The sequence below is a fragment of the Clytia hemisphaerica genome, unplaced genomic scaffold, assembly GCF_902728285.1.
Source record: "Clytia hemisphaerica strain Z4C2 unplaced genomic scaffold, Clytia hemisphaerica genome assembly, whole genome shotgun sequence".
NCBI classification, from domain to species: domain Eukaryota; kingdom Metazoa; phylum Cnidaria; class Hydrozoa; order Leptothecata; family Clytiidae; genus Clytia; species Clytia hemisphaerica.
This window is the reverse complement of record NW_027103614.1, coordinates 125,638-152,812: the sequence shown is the minus strand read 5'-3', so window position 1 is coordinate 152,812 and position 27,175 is coordinate 125,638. Positions and strand designations below refer to the sequence as shown.

General features: G+C 34.2%; 2 protein-coding genes across 3 annotated transcripts; both read right to left on the bottom strand.

Moving 5' to 3' along the window:
• Positions 1-27: 27 nt before the first annotated feature.
• Positions 28-8,210, bottom strand: LOC136802211 (cytochrome P450 4d1-like). 2 transcript variants are annotated; one of them, XM_067058924.1, is made up of 7 exons: positions 7,379-8,210; positions 5,742-5,976; positions 4,669-4,907; positions 3,471-3,773; positions 2,833-3,051; positions 1,884-2,181; positions 28-1,137 (listed from the first exon to the last, which is right to left on the bottom strand). In XM_067058924.1, the coding sequence occupies exons 2-7, from the start codon at positions 5,971-5,973 to the stop codon at positions 920-922; spliced, it is 1,509 nt and encodes a 502-aa protein (XP_066915025.1). In that variant the 5' UTR covers positions 5,974-5,976; positions 7,379-8,210; the 3' UTR covers positions 28-919. The 2 variants fall into 2 exon arrangements, with proteins under 2 accessions (XP_066915025.1, XP_066915024.1); XM_067058923.1 differs by lacking the exon at positions 7,379-8,210 and adding an exon at positions 6,180-6,247.
• LOC136802212 (protein OSCP1-like) lies at positions 8,204-17,490 on the bottom strand. The gene is made up of 13 exons (XM_067058925.1): positions 17,339-17,490; positions 16,949-17,103; positions 16,768-16,803; positions 13,955-14,086; positions 13,619-13,699; positions 12,838-12,941; positions 12,141-12,269; positions 11,476-11,560; positions 11,177-11,258; positions 10,716-10,764; positions 9,921-9,981; positions 9,547-9,610; positions 8,204-9,099 (listed from the first exon to the last, which is right to left on the bottom strand). Exons 1-13 carry the CDS (start codon positions 17,448-17,450, stop codon positions 9,053-9,055), a joined length of 1,137 nt encoding a protein of 378 aa, XP_066915026.1. The 5' UTR covers positions 17,451-17,490; the 3' UTR covers positions 8,204-9,052.
• Positions 17,491-27,175: the final 9,685 nt, after the last annotated feature.

The following is a 27,175-nucleotide window of genomic DNA, read 5'->3' as shown; positions in this document are numbered from 1 at the left end:
TGGGCAGAAAACAACCACAATCTGATCTCAGGTTATAATGTTTTGGACGATATTTAATGTAACAATGATGAATCGTGTGTTATAATTTGAAGCCATTTTTCAAAGTTCAAAATTTAAAAACAGTCAAGCAATATACTTCGGTGGTATCACCATTCTCAAGCTTATAAAAATACAAGAGTTCTATCAGATTACACAAATTTCTATCTACATCTAAAAAGTTTTTTCGGGAGTAATTAAAATTGATTCAAAACATTCTAAAAACAAAAGAAAATGCATAAAATATCTACGTGACTCCATTTCTAAAAGCAGTAATTTTGATCATTAAGTCCAGGGTTCTTGATAGCAATAAAAGATGCTTCAAGATTTTTACGAGTTCTCCAATTCTTTGGGGCATTGAGGACAATTTTCCATTGGAATTTGTGATTTGGGTAGGAATTTAAATGTTTTTCAGGCTCTGATTTTAAAGTGACATTTTCGTGTTCACACCACCGTAGCGACAGTATATCGTTTAGTTTCACCAATGTAAATTTGACCACAAGAACAATCACCTTGGTAAATTTTGCAAGCTGAAAACGGGTTTTTGTTGAGGATGAATCGTTTTCTTTAAATCGTTTTCTTTGTTCCTGGAAACACTTCGTATAAATGTTAACCCCTGTAAACAAAAATTTCCAATTCTTTGGAATTTAATCCTTTGAATCAAATTCATCCAAAACATTTTTTGCACTTTTAAAATTTTAATTGGCTTCTTAAAGAAAATGACAATACCTAATTTTTTAGATTATGCACTATCCAAGCTATCATATGAAATATTAAAATTTTCCGTCATCAAGCTAAAGAAGTGAAAACCAATGACATGATTTTTTTAAGACATTGACCAACTATACATTCGATTAAATGATTATAAAACATGATATGTCTGTTATTCTTGACGTTTTGTTGGTTGAATGAGAACATGAATCGGTTCTTCATTGAATAAACCAACTTTGATTCTTCGGTTCAGTTTCGGTTCATTCTTCAAGGAGAGTTGGAAATTTGCAACCACTTTAACAAGAACTGTTTTAATCTCATTCAACGCGAATTTCTTCCCAATGCAACTGTACGGGCCGTATCCAAATGCAAGCCATGAACCAATTTTGACTGCACATGAATGAAAATAAGAAATATAGATTAATGATTTTATATCTCGATCTCGCTATGTCACAGCATAAGTAAGGTGACTTTAAGTATGATCACGAAGACAAACAGAAAGTGCAATAGTTTAATGAGCTTCATACAATCACGTTTTCCATCAGGCTATCCTATTTCATATACCGTTCGTTACCTACTGGAAAAACTTAACCTCGCTAAAAAATATACCTAGGATATTACTGTTAGATAGAGTCGATAAGTTAGTGACCAAACAATCTAAGACTTTTAGACATCACTATTTCGATTTCACGAGGTCAACGCCCACCTACTAACACGAGAAGGAGCGTTTATGAAGCGTTTATGAAATTACTATTCAACAGGGTGCAAAAATTTCATTGGAAAAAGGTTCCAATAAGGTGATCGGTCAAATTCGCAAATAATTGGTTGAGGATTCTTTGTTAAATCAATGAGATTAACAAAAATAAACAATTACCAAAAAGCGGGTGGAAAATTAAAAATTTTCGAAAATGGAAATGGAAAAGTTGTGTGCCAAGAGCAAAGAAGTTCAGCGGGGTACACCACCATGGCGGTCAAAGCATGAACCATCATAGACGATCATCTCATTTATTTGTCATCATTATCTTTATTACCAATACAGTGTGTCCGAAAAAAAGAAGTACAGTCTTTATTCTGTTCCGTTTTTTTCCGGACACATTGTATGTTACAAGACAAAAATGTAATGTTTTCCCACTAACCTGGTTCACGAAATCTTTCTGGATCAAATTTTTCTGGTTCAGGAAAAGTCTTTTCGTTCATATGAAATAAACTGAAAACTGTTTTGATCATTTGTCCTTTTGGAATCCATGTATCACCAATATGGCAATCTTGAGCTGCAAGACGTCCAACACGAATAGAAGCGTTATAGTAACGCAATGATTCCTTGATCACCATATCGAGGTATTTGAGATTTGCGATATCTGTGTATGTGACGTTATCAAAGTCTTCTACAACTTGATTGATCTCCTCTCGCAGTTTCTTTTGGATATCTGGATGCTGATAAAAAGTTAAGTGTGTTTTAATGTTCATGATTTTCTCTAATTTTGGCCATTTATCGTACTTTTATTCAACCCATGCAGCACCCAATCATTCAAAGCGGTTCTAGTCTGGCAGTAATATGACGAAGCAGATGTGAACAGAGGTGACAAATTCCACGGAAGCTTTCTAGGCACCGAATAAAAAACTTCAGAGCCTCACGATGAAAACTTTGGGGAAAAGTTTTGGTGAAGTCAAAACTGAAGGGTACGTTTTTGCCCCAAAACAAGTAAGCTTCTGAGCACTGTTCTCATTATCAACAGCCCATCCAACCTAGCAAAACCTTTGAAAGTCAGCTCTATCTCCATGTGCTTTCGCCTGAGGTCTTTCGCCGTGCCCTATCCAATTTCAAACTAAGGATGGCATTGTTAAACTAATGTGGTTTTAAATAAGAAATATTTGTTAAATCCCCCTTTTTCTTAAAGTTATTGAGACTGGTGTATTGATCGACTGTTTTAGACGCGAGGATAAGCTTTCAAATTCTCTTTACAAAAAGTGCAAAAGATAAAAATGATATTCATCTCTATAGAATCTTTCTTTAAAAAAAAAATCCATCATTCCAACAGTAAACCAAATTTGAACTCTTGAAAACCATTTAAAATATTGCCAAACCTTTGCTATTGCATAAGTTGTCCATGTCAAACAGGACGATGTAGTATCAAAAGCACCAATCAGGAACGTCACCAAATTATCACGAATTTCCAGATCGGTGAGAGGTGTTTCATCAATTTTACTTTGGTCTAATTGACCACGGATACAAATTCCAACAAGATCGTTGTCATCGCTACCTTCTTCACTGTTGATGATCATTTGCCTCTTTTTCTCGATAACCTAAATTGGTAAAGAGGTTTCTAAGGGTTATGGTATCTTATTCTGTTAACATTTGCAAATACTACAAATATCACTGCAATATTATTTGGCAGTAAACACTGATTTTTGATGTTACAACTTATTTCAACTCTCCCCAAGCTTCAATGGTTCAGTTTGCAGCCATGTTGCCTTCTTCAACCATTGAAATTAAGGGGGATGGGATTGATGGAGAGGGAAGTGAGTAAATCCAGTGTTTTTCTGAGGCTGGTGCCAATATATTATTGCACTGGTTGTAGTATGTTTGGAATGCGCTATAGATTTGAACTACTTGACCCTCTAGAGACTAGGTGAAACTGAGCAAGAGCATAACTGAAAAAATAGAGAAACAAACAGGGTTGTAAATTAATCAAATGTCTAGTTTTACTGCTAAAATTTTGTACCTTGCGTATGGAAGTATCAATCATTTTGATCGATTTCTGTCGTGCACCATCAGTACCAAAAGGTAAATATTTAACGAAAGGGATCTTTGCAAATAAGACTTTCCAGAAGGTGCCATCTTTCAATAAATCCGTAACTCCTAATAAAGCTTTGGTGAACTCTTGGTAATCTTGTTCAGGCATGTAGACCAATGATTTACTAGCAACTGTAAATGCTATATCGGTGTAATCGGCTAAAACGTCGATAAGAGCTGCTGGTGCGTGGATAGTATCATCAGTGTGTTGTTTGGCTAAATCATGCCATTTCTAAAAATTAGACTTACAGTCATACACCCCCTCTCACAGATCTGGTAGCATTTTTTTCAGCCACTGGAGGTAAAAATAACGGATTGATGGAGATTGATACTCCCATGTTTTTTACGGCTGGGGATTTGAATTATATTGTTTTCAAGCCAAAAGTTCAGTAGGAATGGAAAAAATAGCATAATATTTTGTAGTGAGGATTTACTTATCAGGTTATTTTCAGCGGGAACAAAAATTAGGGTATAATTTTCCACTGGGATTATATTTTGGCCAATTTTTCCAGTGGGAAGAGGTCCTAACGGGTCTGTGAGAAGGGAGTGTAGTAATTTAAAATTTCCAAAGTAGTCGGAAAGGGTTGAGTGAAACAATTTAGTTTTTGGCGTGAAAAATATTTTAACTAACCGCTCTATATATGTTAAGGGGGGAATTTGTCACTTTTTTCTTTTTCATTCTCCAATTTTCGTTCATTTCTTTTATTTTCATAATATTTCACTCCTGTTGATCTTTTCAACAAACACAAAACCGCTATTTGATTATGAATCTATCAAAAGTTACAGCTTTTTTTGTCACCGCTGCAGTTTATATTGAGGTACAGACTTTTAGTAGGAGAATTGTTCAGCTAGTAACTACACGTTTTTTATAAGAACAAACTATATGAAAACAAAGCTTCAATGGCAAAAATGTTAAGAACAAGTTAAGAACATTTTAAGGCTTTGTAGACTCGAAAACACCCGATTTCTTAGGAAAATGGGTAAAAATGGTATAAATAAGAACATGTTAAGAGCATTTTTAAGCTTTTAGACCCAAAATGTTAAGAATATCCGAAAGCTTAAAAATTTTGAATGTTCTTATAAAACAAATAAATGTGTAACTAACACCAAAAATACAATCTTTATACCTGAATTTTATCATTTCCAACTTTGTTAGATGCTGCCAAATATTTGCTCAACATTGCTGGTGTGAAAGCTTGACTTAACAATTTCTTTTGTCGACGATGCTGATCACCTCTCACGTTTAGAAGTCCGTGTTCAAAAAATGGAATGACGTCATTCAGTGCTCTTGAACGGACAAATAAATCTGGGCGACCAAGAACCAATTTTGGATGTTCTGGGTTCAATAGAACAACTTGTTCTGGAACTATATGGTGAAATAGAGAAACAGAAACAATAATAATGGAAGTTTGCGAAGAATGATTCCATGGAAGAGTCAAATAAACTCCGATCGGGGATCTTAGATATTTCACAAAAATAAAAATCAATATCTCCAAGCAAAGAAACATGCTTCTGGCGAGAGGAGATTTAGGCGTAAGACTACAATCGGTGCCGAAATATATTGACAATATTTGGGAATTTAATTTGAACGTTTTTCAGAATTTAAAGCTCGGGCGAGAATTGAGATTTCAGTACTTCCACTTTGTTTCATTGGATTTTTCGATTGGGAAGGGGTTAAGTGGCGTCCAGGCTCTATTCTCAGCCTCTTTGGAACATTTTTGTGCTTCTAGTTCCTAAGATTCTAAACTCGTAAGTCTCATGATAAAACTCAGACTTATACTCTACTTTCCAAGTGTACTTTCAGACACTTAAAAATCACTTGCAGTTTCAAAATTTTGAAGGAATTTCCCCAAATATTACGGTGGGGATAGTAGATGGAATACATGTTTTTATTTATAAGCAAGTGTTTACCCCTATATCAGACTCTCATTATGTTTACCATTCTATTGTTCTCAAACAAAAGAGCCATTGTTTAGGTATCCAAACCTGAGCCTGCATATGCTTATAAACGTTATTCTTATAAATGAAAAAACATGTAGTGCGATAGATGACAATGGGTTTAGAAAAGTTATTTAGTGTTTTCATAGAAAGCAATCATCTGAGTATCTGTCAGGATGCTCCATCATATTTTGAAAAGAATACGACGAAAAAATGACTTAGAAATAAAATTATACTATTAAAATAAAATAGTTTTACTCACGTGATAGATTATTTACCCTAAAAAATTCTTTGCCAGCTTTTCGGAATGGTTCTGCAAAATCAGCGTATAATTTCACATGGTCTTTTTCAACAAAATATGGATAATGTTTGAGAAAGGGCCAACTCCATGGTTGAGGTATGTGGTTGGTTTTGCTGGTCACTCGTTCATATAGAAGATAACTAAGCAGCAATGCCAGTATTGATGTGAAAATATAGATAACCAGTTCCAACATTTTCTTTGATAAAGAAAATAACAGTTCTTACGAGACAATTTTTTTTACACAGGCGTTCGTCCACTAAAGTAGAAGTCCTGACCTGAATCAATGGTTTTTCCAGTACTGTAATAAAATTATTAGATTACTAAAGTCACCAAATTGTTTTCAGCACTTTAATTAAATATCCAGAATTTTAATTCAAAACAGAAAATCTTTGTGCTCACCGATAAATGTACTGACAAAAAACTCAAAAAGGCTCTATAAATAAATAAATTAAACATAACCTTATCAAACATTTGATATCAAACATTTGAGTTTTTTCTATCGTTTAAATTTTTTCAACAAAAAACCTTTGAAATATCAAATTTTCAAAGAGAATTTCCATAGAGATTTAAAAGTGATGATTTTTCTCATATCAATCTATTTTGCTAGGCTACTAACGCATCATGGATTTATTGATAACATCGTAACGAAGCTTTATACAAATGGAATTTAATGATATAATTATTCTATAAATCATATAAATTTACCATACTTTCATTAATTTAATTGTTGTTTAATTGCCAATTGTCGCACGGGCAATTTTTGTCTGTTTCACAAAGTCCAAGAAACCCTATTTTTGGGCCCAAATTGGCCCGAAAATTTTTTCGAAAATCGGGCTCCGTCACATTTTGGTCATCACCATTTTGCACATTTGTACCAAAAATAACAAAATTTCTATGATTCAATCTCGAGAAAAGTTGGTAACAGACGAACGGACGAACACAGGTTAATTTATAGGACCTCCAAGTAGGTTCAAAAAAAGGATTGGATCGAGTTTACGGTGGTAAAACGGATAAAAAATGCCTGCGGGGAATTTGGCGGCTACCGTCGAAAAGGTGTATTTAAAAATTTACGGCTCCTTAAACTAGTGCTGGATACGCAAAAAAATCTTTTTAGGGAATTTAAAAATGAATCTAAAGGCCGGACTCCACTTTCGCGCGAAATGGGCGACAGTTTTTTTCCTAACCTTTTTTGCCTGAAGAAAAGATTACGTCATAAAAAAGTTTCGCGCGAACAAAAAAAAAGTTGAAGGAAGTTCTACTTTTTTAATCCGTTACATAAATTTCTATTAATGAAATTGCTTCATTTTTCAACCGACCAATGACCTTACAAAAACGTTAAAAGTTTTCGCTCATGTCGCGCGAAAGTGGAGACCGGCCTTAATAAGCAAACATCATATATTCGAGTAACATCATTTTGTATCACCATTACATGCATCATACATCTCTCGATTGATATAAACAACACAGTTATAGAATCCGAAAACTGCACTCGTGATTTTTTTGTGTCGAATTTCCCTCATCCTTTCGGATTGGTATCGAATTACACAAAACTCAAGAGATGAAAAAAGGGGACACAGGGTTAATGTTAAAAATCTTACCAATTATCGTCTATTCAACATTCAAAAATCTTCTGAAAGCATAATTTAATAATATTATCTACAAAATAAAAACAGTTCAAATACATGGATAATTCATCTAGGATATTGGATATTAGCATGGTGTGGTGTGACCCACAAATAACTACTAATCGATCATAAAATTTTACAGTAAAAGCAATAAATTATACATTAAAAATATTTTCATAAAACAGCCTAAGATACCATCATAAAATGTTCAATTTGATTCATGAATCAAGTAATTGTTTTTGACTAACTAAACTCCTAAATAATTGGCAGTTGGCATTTTTTTCAATATATTTGTCTCGACTTTTCATTAAAAGAAGAGATTTAAAATTACAAATTTCTAAAATCTTTAAATATTGCAATGAGAAACTCAAAAAAACCCAAATTCAAGCCGCAACCTTTATCAAAACTATTCAAAAGTATACTTATCTCAACCATGCAAACACACGTATATAAACAATGCACTCTGCACACAAATAAAGGTTTCGCGAGACAAATTTAATGACACCACCATTAAAACGACCTCTAATTAAGTAATTATGTAATTAAAATGATTTTGAAGCATACGGGAAAATCGGATTGAGGCTTAGAAAATCTGGATCTAACACAGGTTAAATCGCGGCTTAACTTTTATTTGATAAGCGCCACAGTATTGGAATGGCTGGGTGGCCGCCCTCTGCCAAGTGAGTCTACTTTGCTAATAACCGTACGTGACGTCATGTTCATAATGGCTATTGCAACTCCCTGTTCAAGTTGACGCTCTAACTGAAAGCTGACAGGATGAAATATTTTTTACCTCCCTCCCTCCCTCCCTGGAGTTATGGTTGTAGGCAATCCTCATTTATTTATACTAATATTGTATTTATCGGGACAAATTTTCCCCAAAACTTATTATTCGAGGATTAGCCATAATTTCATGCCAAACTTATATCTACCGTCTCACACTTACTTCTCAGCCGTCTGACTACTTGATTGGTTTCTACCCCTAATCTATATAGGTCATAGGCAAATGAAAAGTTAAAATCTCATTTTATTAATGCTCATTTATATGCTTAGACTTCAATCTGTTGATTTTCTTTGGCTTCATGGAAATTTCGAATTTTTAAGTCGGAAGGAACATTGATTCGGCTCAAAGAATTACAGTCTTTTTGTAATTTGGCGCCGCAGGGGAAAATCTTTGGTCTATGAAAGCTAAAGAAGCCTTTTAAAAGTAACCCTAAAAAGATCAGTGTTTTAGAAAAGTTGCTCATTTTTTTTGCATTTCAGCTTGGAGGTATGCTTATTTTTTACCGAATTTAAGCTTTAAGTATTCGTATAAACGTTATGCTTACAAAAAAAAAAAGTGTATGTGTATTTCTATAAAAAAAACTTTATTGTGAAGAAAAAAGAAAGGCAAACTAAAACTTGGTATATAACCTATTGAATTCAGTTTAGTTTATAATAGTTTAATTCAGTGGTTTAAAAGTAAAAATTAACTTTTTTTTAAAATTGTTAACTTTTTACTAACTGCCAATTATTTGAGGAATAACTATTGATAAAATTTCAATTTCTCCCGTATAGTACAGAAAGTTAAATAAATACCTATAAAAATTTGACGACGCGTTAAAATCTCACTTGTTAGTGCAATGATTGACAGTTTGAAATATAATTTCAAGTGGAATCCATCAAGGCCAATAAATCATCTCCTTTATCACCACCTGTAAAGATGAAAAAAAAACTACTAAAAATCGTCGTCATTGGTACAAGGGAGGGGACGGGAATCCTGACTACTAGAGAGACTATTCTTACGTTTTGTCCTTTTTGTAACCCTTTAGAGACTTGGGGAGGGTCGAAAAGCTTACCCTAACCGTCCACACATACCAAACAGCATTGGTAACACCCAGAAAGGATGAAAATACTGGACTTTACCGTGAATGTACCTTTTGAAAAATTAATTTAAAAAAAACTTCAGTAGGTATGGCACCCCTATTTTGAAATATAATGCTCTTTTACGATGGTGGATAAATGAACTATTCATGAGGAGATCTACAGTGTTCGGTTGAAATTATGTCAGTGTGCTATCTCCTGTATTGTGGTCTTTGAAAAAGGGTTACCTAAATTATAGTTCGTAATATCAAGAGAAATTCAAAAAATGGTGAGAGTACCTGCACCAGAGCTTTCGATAGAGAATTCATTCATCAGTTGCGTAATCTCACTTCTTTGTGATCGCTAAAGTTGTTGAAATGAAATTCAAATGAAAAATTACGACATCGTAAAATGTGTAATATAAAGAAGCTAACGAGTTTGGAAATTCAAAAACAACTTTCCTTATGAGTAGACATCATATAAGCATCGTGACAGGACAGAACTGAGAAAATTGGTCCCGAGGAAAGTAGGTGCTCCCTGAACAAATACCAATAGCAATAGGGACTATTACCCCTAGACAATTAACCCGGATGAAAAATGCCCCAAAATTTTCAGTTGTCTCTGTTTCTCAGAATCTTGAAGCAACTTTATCTCTTTATTTTACTGTTTATACCTGTGTTGCATCAACAACGACTTCACGATGGCGAACTTTTGCGTATTGCTTCTCTGCAACTCTGGAAAAGAAAATAGAATGCCAATGTTTATATTAATTTGAGCGATCATCTCGAAGTGAAAACATAGTCAGTGAAAATAATATGAAGGGTGCCGGTGATGAACCTTACTGAAAAGAGTATTAGTAAAAGGAAATATTTGATCAAACCACGACAAAAAAATATGTGACAAGGAATTTTGTAGCCCGGGGGCCACTTATAGATTTTTGATAGACTGGATGACGCTGACTGTACTCCAGCGCCCTCAAAATCGTCAGAAATCAAAGTTCAGTCAGAAGTAGACTCGTTTATATATTACGTGTTAAGGCCGGTCTCCACTTTCGCGCGACATGAGCGAAAACTTTTTGACGTTTTTGTAAGGTCATTGGTCGGTTGAAAAATGAAGCAATTCCATTGGTCGAAATTGACGTAACAGATGAAAAAAGTAGCACTTCCCTCAAATTTTTGTTTGTTCGCGCGAAACTTTTTTATGACGTAATCTTTTCTTCAGGCAAAAAAGGTTAAGAAAAAAACTGTCGCTCATTTCGCGCGAAAATGGAGATCGGCCTTTAAGCAGTGATATAGGTTATATGAGAGTACGCAAACTGTTACGGGATAATAATTAGTTCTAGTTCGTATAAACGACGCTACTACACTATGATTTGGTCATCAGTTTTTCTAGTCATACCCTAGTTAGTTTTGAATTTTATTGTTTATAACAGAGAAAATTGTTAATCAAAGAAAAGATTTTCTCTTACTGTTCTTGCGCGTCAGAGTCAAACAGATTCAATCGGAAGTCTTTCGAGTCTAAATGGAAAAATACAAACAAAAGGGTTTTAAAGAATAGTCTGATAGTTTGAGTAATTTGGACTGTTGATTTTGTTATGGTCCTGAGAAAAAAAAAAGATATTCAAATTACAAGTTTTGACGTGAGAACTGTGTCAGCTTTTTGGTCTTACTCGACATCAATCGTACTCGACAAAAAGTTTAGCCGACAATATTTTTACCCCAAACTTAATATTTTATTGCCTTGATTGAAGCAGGAAGTATAAAAGTTATTATTATAGACAACGCCTAAATTAGTCATAATTACGATCCCCGAAATTTATTGATACATATTAAACCAGAGCACATATTTGATCAGCTAGCAATTACAAAACCCATGATGGAGAAACTCGCTAAAGCAACTTTCAGAATAATAATGTTAATGCGATCAAACCTTTGTTAGCACCAGCAAGGAGATGGTTCAACAAGTTCAATTCTGCTTTCGCTGATTCCGTATTATTAACATCATCTGCTTCCTATGGATATGAGAATTAAAAACAAATGTCAGTGCCGTAGGAAGCATTTTTATATTGGGGGGGGGCTGAAGTTTAGTGACACCGCGATGGCCAACCTTATTAGGTCATATTTTCGGTTCACGAGGTTCAACTTTTCAAATACGACTAAATTTATTTTCTGGATGCGTTAAATAAGGCCTTAAACACAATGGACACAGAGAAAGAAATCAAAATATACCGATTTTGTAGATTGTATGGATGGCTTGCTGGTAACAGATTCGGTTGTTGAGATGGATGTCTCCACTGGTCTCGCCATCGTATACCTGAATGAAAAGGTATATCAAGGTGGATTAATTTTCATGTGGACTTTTTTTTCACAAATCAAAAATCTAAGATTTTGTTAGAGTTCAACACTAAACCCAGCTGGCACCCAACGTTGTTTCAACGTTCATCTAACGTTATATGGACGTTATGAACGTTGTATGGACGTTGAAATAACGTTGTGTGCCGGCTGGGAAGGTAAGGTAGCTTAAAAGACTAGCCGAGGGAAAGGAGAGGCCATTTTTCTCTGTCTGGTATTCTTGGTTAATCTGTATTTTCTGCACTGCCGTTACGGTAATCGTTATTTTCTAGTCGGAGAAAAAGGAAAAAAATAGACCGGGTCAAGTTTTTTTGGGGAAAGTGACTTAAATCTTTCTCATCTGTAAAAATTCCGACTTTTCTCCCCGATAAGGTACTAGCGATTAATAATAACTGCACAGAAAATATAGATTAATTAAAATTAGCGGACATGAACTGTGAAGTTTAGATTTTCATTGCATTCATTCCTCAAAACGGTATAACTACAAAAAGGGAACCCCAATTTTCTGATGGAAGGGGGTATAGGTCGTCGCAATCACTTACATGTTAACACCAAGCCTTGTTCCTCGATCACCAAGTATTTCAAAAGAGCCTGGTTTGTCGGGAAGTTGATATTTTCCTTCAACGAAAAAACTGGACAAGTTGGCTTGTTCGCCTTGATCGTTGTAAAATCTATAGTAAAAAAGAAATTGTGTTTTATAAACTCGTTATTGTACGACTTGAAATTTTAAACAATCTTCTGTTTCCAAACTTACATTGCCAGTTCAGTAAACCTTTTGTTCTCAAAATTTGATTTTGAAATTCTGAAGAGATAAAAGTTAGTATGGCAGAAGAAAAAATTAGGCCACGAGGGGATATTACAGCCTGAAAGATTAATTAATTATTCTCATTCAAAAAACTGCACAGTTTATAAAGGTTTTACAAGATGATAAGATAAACTCCAGCTGCTTTCTAAGGAAGTTTCTAAATTTAGAGCTTCGGGTGTCAAGAAGAGTGAAGTCTTTAAACTGAAATCATAAGATCTTCTGAGAGTATCAACCGAAACTTCATGGTCTTGCTTAGTTTTTCTCTTCATCACTCTGTAAAACAACGACAAAACGACACTTTATTCTTAAAACCCATAACAGCCAATTTCCTTAATTAAAAATATTAAAAAAATCGATTTCCTTTCCTCCCCCCAAGAGATCTTACAATGCATTAAATATAAAAGACTGATAAAAAAAGATTCAAAATCAATTACCTGATGACTCCGGGTGTTTCTGATCCCCATGGTACTTTTCCACCTTTGGGTAGAATGAATCTTCCGTTCGGTGTTTGAACTTTGTCTTTTAAAAAGATGGAAACCTAGAAAGTAGAATGAAGAAAAAACACGTAAAATGGACAATTTAATTTGATATCGGTTTATATTCATACATGGGGGTGGTCGAACAAACAAGAAACCTCAGGGGGTTTCGAGAGACTTTTTACGTTTTTTGGCCAAGCGCGCAGCGGAATGGGCCTTTAAAACACAACTGGTCGAAATTTGACTTTGTCGGGGCCTATGCGCGCAATTATCAGTTGACGAGTCTAGGCTAAAAATCGAATTATCTGACTTACTATTGTTCGCATGCGTAAGAAAAACCACATATAATTAATATGATATGGTCAAATCTTTATATTGAAACAGTAAGAGATACTTATATCTCATAAAAATTAGAATAATCAATTTTTAATTGATCGCCCGACTCTAGTTGCTCTAAATATAGTTGCTCAGGATATATATCCGGTAAATTAAGGTTGTATGGCGACTGTACAACGGAAAATTATGTTGACACTACCAACACTACTGGGCCTTTTGTTTACGCCGCTTAGGCTTTCTTGTCTAAGGAGTTTGATTTGAGTTGTACCTTTCAGGGGGGGGAGGGTGAAATGATATATGAATGATATATAAATGATAAACAAAAAGAATAGAACTCTACATCATCGGCTAGAAAAGAATCATTAAACACTTTATAGCTAGAGAAATTGACGGAATAACTTACCCTGATATGCATATCTTGGAAGAAGTTGAGTAAGGTTTGACGAATCAGTTGAAATTCTCCTGGTGTCATCGTAGAATACGCCTGTTGGGAAAAAATACACCAAAATTAATTTAAAATCAAGAGGTTTTACTTTTAAAACCATACTGTAAATGAAGATTCAGATGAGATGACATTTTCAGGTTTAGATTTCCATCTTCATTGACGCACTTTCTTATGCAACTAGATAAGCTGGAACATTGAAATATACATTGAAAACATATAAGAAATGAGCAAAACAAAAACTAATATCACGGAATCAGAGGTTTAAGGTAGATATTTTACAATAGAGATTGATACCTCGTTAATAAGACTGTAAACGTAATCAACTTGTTCCAAGATTTGTGAATTTCCACGTGAATATTCTCTAATTGTGTCCATATGATTAAGTGTGACCATTAAAACATCTTGCGGTTGCTTGCTCAAACTCACCTAAAATAAAAATAAAAGTCTGTCTCAGAATAATCTGCAGCTGACACTGATGATGATAGAGGATAGGGTAGACTTTTATTAAAGGTAGATTTTTAATTTTTTCTTAAGAAAAGTTCTAATTTAAAAACTTTCAATTTTTTCTTATAAAAAAGTTATTCCTATTACGGCTTGAAATTGAGCTTTTCTGTATTTCAGTTTTAAATTTCCACACCAGAAGTAGTTAAACCTTAGATAAAACTAAAGTCTGTCTCAAAATAATTTACAGCTGGAGAAAAAAATGGCTGTAACTTTTGATAGAATTCGAATCAAGTTGCGACTTTGTGCTCGTTAAAAATATATTCGTGAGTGGAATATTATCAAGTAAAAAAATTGAGAAAAAAAATGAAAATGAAAATGAAAAATGAAAAAGAAAAAAATCTACTTCTTGTAGAAATGTGGTATAATTACCATATGATCAACAAATGGCTGTTTTTTTGTCATTTTTTACTACTTTATAGAGTCAACCAGGAATAAACTTTGTTTGATGTCTTTAGATTGAATGAATATTTTTGAAAATTTTTTGACAGTGATGATGATCTAAGATTGAACAAGTAATACTTTAATGGACCTACCTATTTATAAAACGAATAATTAGAATTTAATGGAAGTAATGTATAATTTTAAATTTCGATTTATATATCTATTGGAACGGAGAAAGCAATTAAGAAACGCATCGATGTTTAACGGTGAAAGAAAAATAATATCGACACTTTAATCAATCATTCAGAGAAAATTAAAACTGAGAAAATCTCAAAAAACCGCTTTTTTCGGGACATTTCCGGTTCTAGCGGCCGAAAAAATTTCTTTTTCGAAAATTGGGCTCTGTCACATTTTGGGCATTGCCATTTTACATCATTGTGCAAAAAATCATGAAAATCTGTCGAGTATAAGTTGAAAAAATGAAGGAAAACCGTTTTACGCCGGTTTTCGGCTGTTCCGGCGATTTTTAAGGAGTTCCGGATTCAAAGGATGATTTTTTTGGAAATCAAACGATGCTAAGTTTTGGGCATCATCATAAAGAACATTTTTCTGTAAAGAAACAATTAAATAAGAAAATGTGAAAAAACGACGATTTCCGGCACATTTCCGGTTCTACAGACCGGAAAAAATTTTTTTTCGGCAAACGGTTTTCAACACCTTTTGGGCATCATCATAAAGAACATTTTTCTGTAAAGAAACAATACACGGGTTTCGAATTAAATCTGGCGCGAGAGAAAAAATCAAGTAAATAAAAGGAGCGATAAGGGGAAATGCCTTATAAAAGGTTGATAGATTTCCTTTCTTCTCTTTTGAAAGCCAGGTGTTCATTCAAAAGATGTTTTTCTATTTTAAATTCAATAAAAGAAATATGATTAAACGATTGACTTTTTATTTTAATGTTTTTTGTTTTCATAATGACCCATAAAGTCTGTCAAAATGGAAAAATGAGCTAAAATTGCTTGATACACGGCCAATTTTCGTTCTGTTTACTTGATATTTTTCGTGCAAATTTACATGGGATCAAAGCTAAAGCTAAGCAAAAATTTAATTCGAAACCCGTGTATTAAATAAGTTGAAAAAATGTGACGGAAATGTGAAAAAACGACGATTTCCGGCACATTTCCGGTTCTACAGACCGGAAAAAATTTTTTTTCGCCAAACGGTTTTCAACACCTTTTCGGCAGTACTAATGTGCATCTATGTGCAAAAAATCGCAAAAAACTAATGATAAAATCTCGAGAAAATCTCAAAAAAACCGCTTTTTCGGGACATTTCCGGTCTCTACCGGCCGGAAAATTTTTTTTTTCGAAAATTGGGCTCTGTCACATTTTGGGCATTGCCATTTTACATCATTGTGCAAAAAATCATGAAAATCTGTCGAGTTAAGTTGAAAAAATGAAGGAAAACCGTTTTACGCCGGTTTTCGCCTGTTCCGGCCGATTTTTAAAGGAGTTCCGGATTCAAAGGATGATTTTTTTGGAAATCAAACAATGCTAAGTTTTGGGCATCATCATAAAGAACATTTTTCTGTAAAGAAACAATTAAATAAGTTGAAAAAATATGACGGAAATGTGAAAAAAACGACGATTTCCGGCACATTTCCGGTTCTACAGACCGGAAAAAATTTTTTTTCGGCAAACGGTTTTCGACACCTTTTCGGCAGTACTAATGTGCATCTATGTGCAAAAAGAATCGCAAAAAACTAATGATAAAATCTCGAGAAAATCTCAAAAAACCGCTTTTTTCGGGACATTTCCGGTTCTACCGGCCGGAAAAAATTTTTTTTCGAAAATCGGGCTCCGTCACATTCGAGGGTTTATAGTAATGCACCTTTGTGCAAAAAATCAGAAAAATTGAATGAGCCAATCTCGAGAAAAGTTGGTAACTAACTAACTAACTAACTAACTAACGAACACGGGTTAATTTATAGGACCTCCACCCCACCGGGGTAGGTCCAAAAATCACTCCTGTGAAAATGGTAATTATACCACATTTCTACAAGGAATTGATTTTCTTCTTCTTCATTTTTCATTTTCATTTTCCTTTTTTTTCCAAACTTTGTTTGGAAACTTTGTTTTTTATCAAACCCAGGATTAGTGGTTTATAAATTGACAAACCAAAGAAATAATAAAAAGAGTAAAATAGTGTTATACGGTACTTACTTGATATTTTAAAGCCATGGTCATTAAATCGTACAACTAAAAAATAATAAAATAAAATAATGTTTCAGTTCGAAAGAAATTCTTTTGAGAAGAATCAAATACAAAAATTGTCTTTCCTTGATATAGGGGTAATGTAAAATTGATAGTGAACCTTCACTGATAAATCTTGTAGTTTTAATACCTTATCCATACTAGCAGAATTCAATCGCATGATAGATGCATGTGCCAAACGATCAAAGACGGTCCTCATAGCTTTCCTGGAATAAGCGTCTTGTGGTTTAAACAGTTCTTCCATGAACCTTTTGTTCAGCATTGTTGCCAGAATATCATGCATCACTATAATCAAAATATGAGAAACCATTCATTACCAGCTGCTGAAAGAAAATTCCGAAAATCTATTCTGAAGGATGAGGGAAGTTATGTGAATATTCTTAATCAAAGTATTTGTCGTCGACTTTCGAATCCTGATACCGGGTTTCAAAAAAAAGTGTACACGTTTGAAGTGCTGAAAGCCCTGAAAGACGAAGAAGAAATTAAATCAAATTAAAAAAATAATTAAATGAAACTTTACCCTTTTTAGCTTTTCCTGGAGGGATATTCTGTGCATTTAGTCGTTGATCCAGGATATACATCATCTCACCTCCAAGGTTCAAAAACAAGACTGGCAGCGTTTTGAGCGACATTTTTAATCTTTATATTGTTGATGTACTTATGTATATTTTTTATACTGAAATTAATAACATATGAAAGATCAGTACTAAATCCAAAACAGGAAGAAAACTTTTGGGAAAAAAGATACAAAAAGAGGGGTGAAGAATACATTTTCAAATTAAATGAATTTATTGTAACTATTTATCTTGTAAATCAGAAAAGAGTGAAGTGTGAAGAGGGAAAAAGATGTGTCTTTTTTACTCTAGTTTTTTCATTGAAAGTATGTAGCACCCTTGTAAAAGGTAAGTTTGAAGAGGAGGGAGGGGGGTTACCTTCAAAATAACTTTCTTGATTGGTAGAATGCTTTCCTAAATGGAAACATGGTACAATTATTATAGGAGACGTCAACTAAACAAAAAAGTTCACATTCTCTTTTTTTCATTATACAAAAAAATAAATCAGCAAAAACTAAAAAACACTACAAAGTTTCTAAATTATATTCACGAACGTATTTCAAAATTTGGTCTGCTTCTTTAAGTTCAACATGTAAAAAATATCTATTCCCTTTAGCTTCAAAAGTGGAAAAAGCATGCTCAATCTCTGGTATAGTAATATCTTCAACAGAAAACCTATGACGTTTGGTGGTTCCAAAAATGGTGGAAGTTTCAGCGGCAAAGGTTCTTGTTTCTGGGTGGAAAAACATACGATAAACATATACTCTGGTCAACCAATGTAACAAACTGGTTGTTGTTACTCCCATAACAACCACGGTTGATGCTAGAATCGCTTTCGCAATAGTTGCCAAGGTAGAAGCACTCATGAAAATAACAGCTGGTGCTGAAAGAGATACTGTTGCAGTTGTAAATGAAAATAACTTTAGAAATTTAATTCTCTTGGATAATGGTCCTTCATATATAAGTCTGAAATCTTCATCTTTGACAGGTAGTGTACCTGAAGAGCAATGTTTAGAACAACTTGTACTAAACAATATTTTTGAGACATTCCTTTGAGATATCTGTGGTAATCTACTATGCAGTAATGGCGTCTGTGTATTTGTTGAAATTCTGCAGAGATGTGTAAGTTGTGTACACGATGCTTTGGAGACAAGTCTTTGTAATAAAGACATTTTTTATTTTATGGATCTAAAATATTAGTAAACAGATGAAGAAAACTGGTGTTCAACGAACTTTAAAACAAAATTCTCAAAAAGGCTTTCGAAAAAGGAAAACACTGTATAACTTAAGGCATGCACTCTTAGATTCCAAATAAATGGGCTCCCTGCTTGTTAATTTTTCGAAAATTTTCCACCCCCCAGACCTTAGTATGACCCCCCGGACCTTATTAGGACCCCAGGACCTTATTAGGACCCCCGTTTATTAATTTTTAAGAATATTTTCAGTTGTCAAAGAGTAGGCCCTTGCCTTATTTATTTGGAACCTAAGAGAAGAGAAAAAAAGTATACACAGTATTCTGCAACCAAAAGTTAAAAGTTTTGTCTTTACATATAGTGTTCTCATTTCATATCAAACAAAAAATCTGTCATAATCTGGACAGCGTTTGCTTATTGTTATAATGCTGATATTTGCAAAAAAATGTTTTTCTTTTCCTCTTTCTGACCCATCTTGCTCTACATCTGTGTCAATCTAGTGCGAAAAAGCTTGTGAATTAAAATTGATGAGTAAGCAAATGATATCACTTTTATTTAAAAACAAAACCTTTAACTTAACAAAATAAAGACCTTAGAGATACAGGGTCGTAAAAGCAGTTTAAATATCTGTGGTAACAGGTGGTAAATAGTGAACAAATAAAACATTGTCACATGTTGAATTCCAAAATACCAAAAATAAAACAATAAAAAAAATAAAGCTTACAAAATTATATTCTAATTTGATTTCGATGCAAATAAAAGGTAAATTAGACAAAAAATTTTGTTTTTAGTCATTTTACCCTAATATCATTTCAAAATATTTTCTTTAAATATTTGTCTGCCCTGGAACACTGTTGTCCTACAGCATTAATTAAACCTACTCATACCTTGACAGTTTCGTTACAGCGAATAAGATTGAAAACAAGAGTGATTATCCTAGGATAAAAATGCAACTTATTAAAACTATCAATAGTTACGTATATGTATATATGTGGCATTTTTAACTTTAGACAGATAAATATTTTTTCCCAAAAGTCTGAACTTTTCGTTCAAATACACTTGACTTTATTTGAGTATTATACTCGTAAAAGGGATTCATTGTCAATTTAGCATACATTTCATAACATTCTTGAAAAAAATTCTTGATACCATCATCATTCCGTATATCATGAAGCATCATAAATTTAGCACCACTGGCTGTTACAAAAGCAGAAACAAGCCATTCATTGAATTTATCAACGTTCTTCAAGTACATATTATTGGTTGTCCACATAACTTCTTCAACCAAATCTAAAGCTCCATGTAAAATAAACTGATTCAAGTGTCTATGATCATCTTTTCCTTTAAGTTGAGGCTCAAGGACAGTTGTTTTTCCTTGTGTAAATTCAGCCTCAAATATGGGATTATCATCTTTCCCCACAATCACAAAATAGTATATACCAGACATACTCTCAGTAAGGATTCAAAGCTTGATTACATCTGATATGTTTTAATACTGAAATGGAAGATGCAGAGATGCAAAGTGTATCCATTACTGATCATGGTTAAACTACTTTAAATAAACTGTTCACGATATTAAAATTTCATTGAAATTCACAGTGTGCAGAGGGGTCCATCCCCCAGCATTTTTCAGGGGGGGGGGGCTAAGGAAAATAGCCCCCGGTAAATTCTAGAAGCAAAGTGGGGGCTTTCACAAAGCAAAATATCAAAGAAATTTTGCATGCAAATTCTAAATAAATTTATTGCGCCGCAGGCAAAATGCTTTTCAAGAGGGATATAAAACCTTCCCTACGGCATAGATTTTTAACATTATTTAAGATATCTTCAACCTTCAGCTCTGCTCCCAATTCTACTGGGTGTGCCACAAATAAGTTACCCTCTTTGATTTGATATTGTAGGCAGTAGAAAAGATTTTTCAACAATTGTTTTGGAATCATTCAGAGGAAAGCCTAACTTAAGAATGGGTGTATTACTTTTTAATTTTACTTCATTGGTTCAAAAGTTTTGCTCAAAAATCTAAAATGTCAAATTTAAAAAATTAATGAGACTGCAACATTAAACAAGGCCCCTGGCCCATGGCCATTGAAACGTCACCCTATAATAATCGCCATCCTTTATTTCTTTCAATCAGTGATCCTAAAGATTAATCATTTTCCTATCTTTAATTCTCTGTGGAAAGCGAGAATTTAATGCAAGAGCTACATTTGTCAAAGAAAGGCAGCAAAAAACTGAAACTTGGGAAGTTTTTTTTAATTGGTTTGCATTGAAAAGTTTTACAAATATTACTGTATGAGCACCCTGTTGAAGATATTGGTTGGAAATGAAAAGTGAAACCACTGAAAACAAAAATAAATCGGTCCAGCACTTTCAGATCCTGTAGTCTTAAGTTTTATCATGCCTATATACAGGGGTTGGTTGGTAGTAAAATCTCAGACATATATGAGCTGTAAAAGGATTTTTACGAATTTTTACATACCACCACCCAGATTCTTGGAAGAGGTATTTTACTACCCTGGTAGTAAAAGATTTTGGGACAATTTGTCATGGAGACTACCTATTTTTTGATTGCTTTTCGGACTGGTTTCACAAAAAAAGCTAAAAAATGAATATTTCTGCAACACATTTTTCACTTAGTGCAAAAATTAATGTTTTGTCCTTAGAATTTTAAAGTCTTTTTTATATTGACAAAAAATTTCGAGAATTTTTTGTTTGCAGCAAACAACTTGCAGAGTATGGAAAGGCTGCACTCGAAAAAATATTCGGAAATACCAAGTTCTGCCAGTATAGACTTAAACTTGTATACCAAGATTACGGGATTTCGAGTACGGGCTGATTTTTCTTTTGTTTTGAGTGGTTTCATTTTTTATTTCAAGCCAACATCTTAACAACGGGGTGCTCGCCCATAGTTACAGGGGTTTGCGTAAAAGACTAAACATACCGGGTGTGCCACAAAAAAGTTTCTCTCTTTAAAACTGATTTTCTCGAAGTCTGAAAATTTTAAAAGAACCGTACCTATTCCATTGGAAAGAAGAAAGATAAACTTAAATTTTGATAGGTCATTTATTAAATTCGATTAATTAGATCAAAAGTTATGCTCAATTGAATAAAAAAGTTACTTTCGGAAAGTGCTCAAAAACGTTAAAAATCGACCTATCAAAATTTTATTTTAAATTTGGCAATCGCAAGCCAGTCTTTACATGATTTACAGCATTTTTCAGTAACTAAACGCATAAATTTAGAAACTGAAGGGTCAAAAGGGTTTAAAATCTTCAAAATTAATTTAATTTATTATTAAGGAAATTTCCCTCAGACTTTTGGTTGTAGACTGGAAAAAGTCTATGTAAGGCTGAATCTACCTCGAAACCCATAAATGATGTATTTTTATGAATTTTACCAGATTTTTTTGCCTTTTTCGACGAATTTTCTTCCTTTCATTGAAATTCAACCTTTCTTTATATAACAAAAGGTCCTTTAGACAGCTAATTATCATTTTTAATGACTGAAACGAAAATACTGATGTATCATGTAATTATGCTTCTGTTTAATTTGATAGGTCGATTTTTAACGTTTTTGAGCACTTTCCGAAAGTAACTTTTTTATTCAATTGAGCATAACTTTTGATCTAATGAATCGAATTTAATAAATGACCCATCAAAATTTAAGTTTATTTTTCTTTATTCCAATGAAATAGGAATGTTTCTTTTAAAATTTTTAGATTTTGAGTAAATTAGTTTTAAAGAGAGAAACTTTTTTGTGGCGCACCCGGTAGAAAATTTTCCAAATCTGCCATTCCGATTAATGCAATGAAAAATGAAACTTTTCTATGTTTCACTTTTTTGCACCTATTCTTCAAAATGAAAATATTTAAGATTTTAAAGTTCTTCTTATTTATTCAATGATTTTTTACTGCACTTTGTTGACAATCTAACTCTCAGATCAAATTCCTGCTTTCTTCAGTAAATTGAAGATGAGGAAAAACCTAAGTCACATATCACATATTGAAACAAATATATGAAGGGTGAGATTTTACAGCGGTCCGTTGTGCAAGGCACTGAAAGGCCATGGGTGCCAAAAAGAAGGGCAGTTTGAAATGCGGCAACCTCATTAGTGGAAATTTGATGAACAGCTGCGAAATAGCACCCGGAAGCAATCAGTAGAGGAGATAACTTTCGTTTTTGTTGCAGATTTTGATATAAACTTCTCTCAGGGATTACTTGTCAATGTGTTGTGTCAAGGGAAATATAAAAGAGGTAAGACTAGCCTAGTTTCTAGCCTGGACTTGCTAATACTGATATAGGAGTTTAGACTGTCTGCACTGGAAGAACGTACCTGATAAATTTTAGTCCGAACAAGGTGCACCTATAATATCTCAAAAGTTTGACCAAAAAAGGCAGCAAAGAATTGCTGAAATTAGCTGCATTTGAAGAAAAAAAAGCTGAACTCTGCATTTGAGGTTAAAAAACTGTTTGAGCTTGCACCTGAAAAGCTCGAATTTTGCACCTGCACTTAAATTATTCCGAGTTGTGTATTCAAGATCTCGAACAAACATGCCACACTCTGGAAACTGGTAATCGAACATAATCAAATACAATCGTCAAACGTAACTGAAGCAATTAAATTGCAAGTCCTGGGCAATATGAAAATTTAATCAAACTTTTGTAGTTCGATTAACTAAAGTTTGACAAAGTTCGCTTAATTTGGTGTGTTACCCCCCCCTCCGTCGGACGACGTGCATTTTTTGATTTTTTCTAGCCTTGGAAATAATTTTTCTTTTCCAGTGGTGGTCAGAAATTCCGATAAAAATCCATGTACTTTTGCAAAATGCATCGGAAATTCCACTCTTTTTTGCCTTTTTTAATTCAATTGCCTTGGAAATTCATACATTTTCTTCTCTCGCCTTGGAAATTTCAAATTTTGGTGAAAACTTTTGCCCTCGGAAATCCTGTGTCGCCCGCCCCCTGTTACAGGCAAATTTTGGAATGAAAAAAAAAGAAGTCCTGCAGTAGTGAAACATAACATACAGTCGAGGTTTATACCCTAAATAAGAGATATACTCTATTTAAGAGAAGGTCTCTTAAGTAGGAGATTTCTTTCTCTTAACTAGGAGACTTTTCTTTCTTTGTTAATTTTTGACTTTCCTATCATGTTGCACAAGTTTTGAACTTCATAGATCGACTCCGCGCGTTTTTTCTCCCTTCTAGCTAAATTTGGTCAAGTTCTCCTTATGTCTCGTGGACCTAGGATGGTTAGGGGTCGTTGACAAACGACTTTCCTTTTTTTTAACAGCCTGAGGTCGTTAAGGTTCAGACCCCCTCCTCCCTATGACTTAGCGGCCAAAAAAATTCTTCAAAAGTAAATACTATCACCGGTCAATGGCCGCCATGTTCTTTCGATTCGTAATCCTCAAAGATCTTCTTTTCGCACGGAATAAACATGTGGTTTTGAGCCGTGACCTTTCAATTTTGAAACTCCAAGCCCCGCAGCAAGTCAGGGCGGGTTGGGTGGAGCAAGGAGTCAACTGAAGCGGAGAGAAAAATTGCTGACTTTCGTCACGTGACCAGTCATTTTTCTCGTCAAAGCATTAATTAGTGATCACTGATCGGGAATAAGATAAATGTCGTGTGGTTGCTTTGGCCTTTCTTTACATGTTTCTACTTTTTGGACTGATGAAATTTGTAAGAGAGACTTCCCTTTTTTTCAACTTTTTTTAACGGCATTGCAGTGACCCCCTCCCACCCCTTACGGCCAGAAGCCGTTAAAAAAAAGGAAAATTGTTTGTCGACGGCCCCTTAGGGTCTATCAATCTAAAGGCGGATCTACATCATGAGAATTTCGTGAAAAGTAAACATATAGATCGGGTCATATTTAAGAAACGCGTTTAAGCGCGGTCAAAACGCAGGTCACACAGAAAGTGAGTTGCTCTTGTCTCTCCTAAATAAGAGGGTCATAGTGTCCCCCCCCTTTTAAAAGGGGGGGATTTTCTTTTCAGAAAATAGGAAAAGGGGGGGGGGCAAAATGGTTTTCAAAAATCTAGGGGGGGGGGGGTAATCAAAAGGGAGGGGGGAGAAAAAATGGCCCCAAAAAGTCTAGGGGGGAGAAAAAATCTGGGGACATTATTTTTTTCTATACTGTGGAAAAATATTTTTTCTACTCTCTGTAGAGCTAACTTTGTCTAAACTATCGATAGGCCTATCGCTTTCATAGTGTGCACCCCCCCAGAATAGTGGGGGGGGGGGTTTGCTGAATTGGGTCGAAAATTTTCAGGTGGGATTTGGGGTTTTCCAGGTTTTAGGTGGGAGAAACAAGTTAAGGTGGGAGTTAATTTCTTTAGGTGGGACTTTGGGTGTTTTGGAAAAAGTTAAAGTAAAATTTCTTATTTTCAGATTTTATGACTTTATGATATATTTTTTTTATATATTCCATAAATGTATATAATAGACATATTAATATATTTTGGATTTAACACAGGTTAAATTGCGGTTTAACTTTTGTTTGAAAAGCGCTATATACAGTATTCGAATGGCTGGGTGGCTGCCCTCCGCCAACTGAGTCTACTTTGCTAATAGCCATGTGACGTCATGTTCAAAATGGCCATCACATCTCCCTGTTCAAGTCGACACTCTAACTGAAAGCTGACAGGATGAGATATTTTACCTCCCTCCCTCCCTTCAGTTATGGTTGTAGGCGAATCCTCACTTATTTATACTAATATTGTAGTTATCGGGACAAATTTTCCCCAAAACTTCTTATTCGAGGATTAGCCATAATTTCATGCCAAACTTATATCTAACGACTCACACTTACTTCTAAGCCGTCTGACTACTTGATTGGTTTCTACCCAGGGTAGGGTCCATGTACAAAAAAGCGGCATGCATCATGGGGTGGGTGGGTGTTTTCAAAAAAATTTTGCTGTTTAGTACTTGTGCACTATACATGGGGGTATCAGGGTCAAATTTCTGATTTGCTGTTTAGTATACATGTACTATACAGGGGTGTCAGGGTCAAATTTCGGATTTTCTGCTTAGTATTTGTGTACTAAAAAGCCAAAATCAAATCAAATTGTAATTTATTTCAGATTTTCGCCGGAAATCTTTCAAAATTCTCAATTGTTTTTGTCAATTTTCGACAAAATTTTTTGAAATTTTTTTTATGGGAAGAATAAAAAACTTGCCCCAAAGTTTCAATTTTTTTGGCTTAAAATTTTTATTTTATGAAGAGGTGTAAGGGTATATTTGTTAGTTTTCTGGATAGTATATTGTACTATGTAAGGGTGTGTTGGGGTATATTTGGCAGTTTACTTGATAGTATTATACAGGGGGTGTCAGGGTGTATTTGTGAGTTTGCTGGATAGTACTGGATAGTATATTGTAAAATATAGCGGGTGTTGGGGTGTTTTTGGGAGTTTGCTGGCTAGTATTTTGTACATTTTGTACTATAGGGGTGGGGGGTGTTTAAAATCGAAATTTGCTACAAAGTACTGATACATGCCGCTGTATTGTACATGGACCCCCCCCTGTTCTAACACCAAATGTAGGTCATATCATATCATATCATACCATATCATATCTTCATATTATGGTAAAGAAGTTTTGTTTTGTTCCTCGAATTAGTATATTTTTTTTGTTTTTAGCTGGGATCTGGGAGTCTGGGCTGAAGGTGGGAATTTTAGGATAAGGTGGGACCTGAATTTTCAGGTGGGACCTGGAACCCCCTTGCACACTATGCGCTTTGTAAATAAATTGATTAGAAGTTATCTTTCACTAGCAGTTCATTTTTAACTTTTCATTTCACTCTGTGGAAACTTTTTTTTCAATTTTTCAAGAGCAAAAATTGAAGAAAAAATTTCTAGGGGGGGGGGATTTATTTTCAAATCTCAGGGGGGGGGGATTTAAAAGGGGGGGGAGAGGGATTTTTTTCCATTTTCTAGGGGGGAACCAACCTACTAGGACACTATAAAACGCGTTTTGAAGGTCGAGGATGCTTCTTCATTATTTTAAAAATTACGTCAACACATGCAAATGAGGCTATTTATGTTTTTTCGAAGTTTGAAAAAAATTAAAAGGTATTTTATTTTGATTTTGGGTCATCGGAATCTGATCACGTGATCTTATTTTCATATTGCGCAAATAGTCTGCTCTGAAATAAATTGGTGAAACGTACAGAATTCTCCTAGTTTAGGTAACGTTCTCTTACCGTAGGATCGTCTAATATCGACATGCGTCTTCTAATTTCGACATAGCTGTAGGCTGGTCTTCGAAATAAAAAATCAAACATAAACAAATACATACCAAAGTTATCAATGAATCACTAAATTGTACTCTCCCTATCACATCACAGATTGTTAATATAATATGAGAAATGTGAAGTGTTATTACTTATATTTGAAAAGAAAACTTTAACGATGTAGTAATCACTAAAAAACTAATTAGCATGCTTTCAAGGAAGATGCCCAAATCACAACATCATTTTTGAACGCGAGGAATTTTTTAGTAGACCTTTTTACCGTGAACTGAAAATAATTAAAAGAACCCGGTTTCCTTATGAATTTGAAAAGGGACCAGGTGTGCTAGGTCGGTGCGGCGCCTAGAAGTTTAACGCGACCTCTTAGTG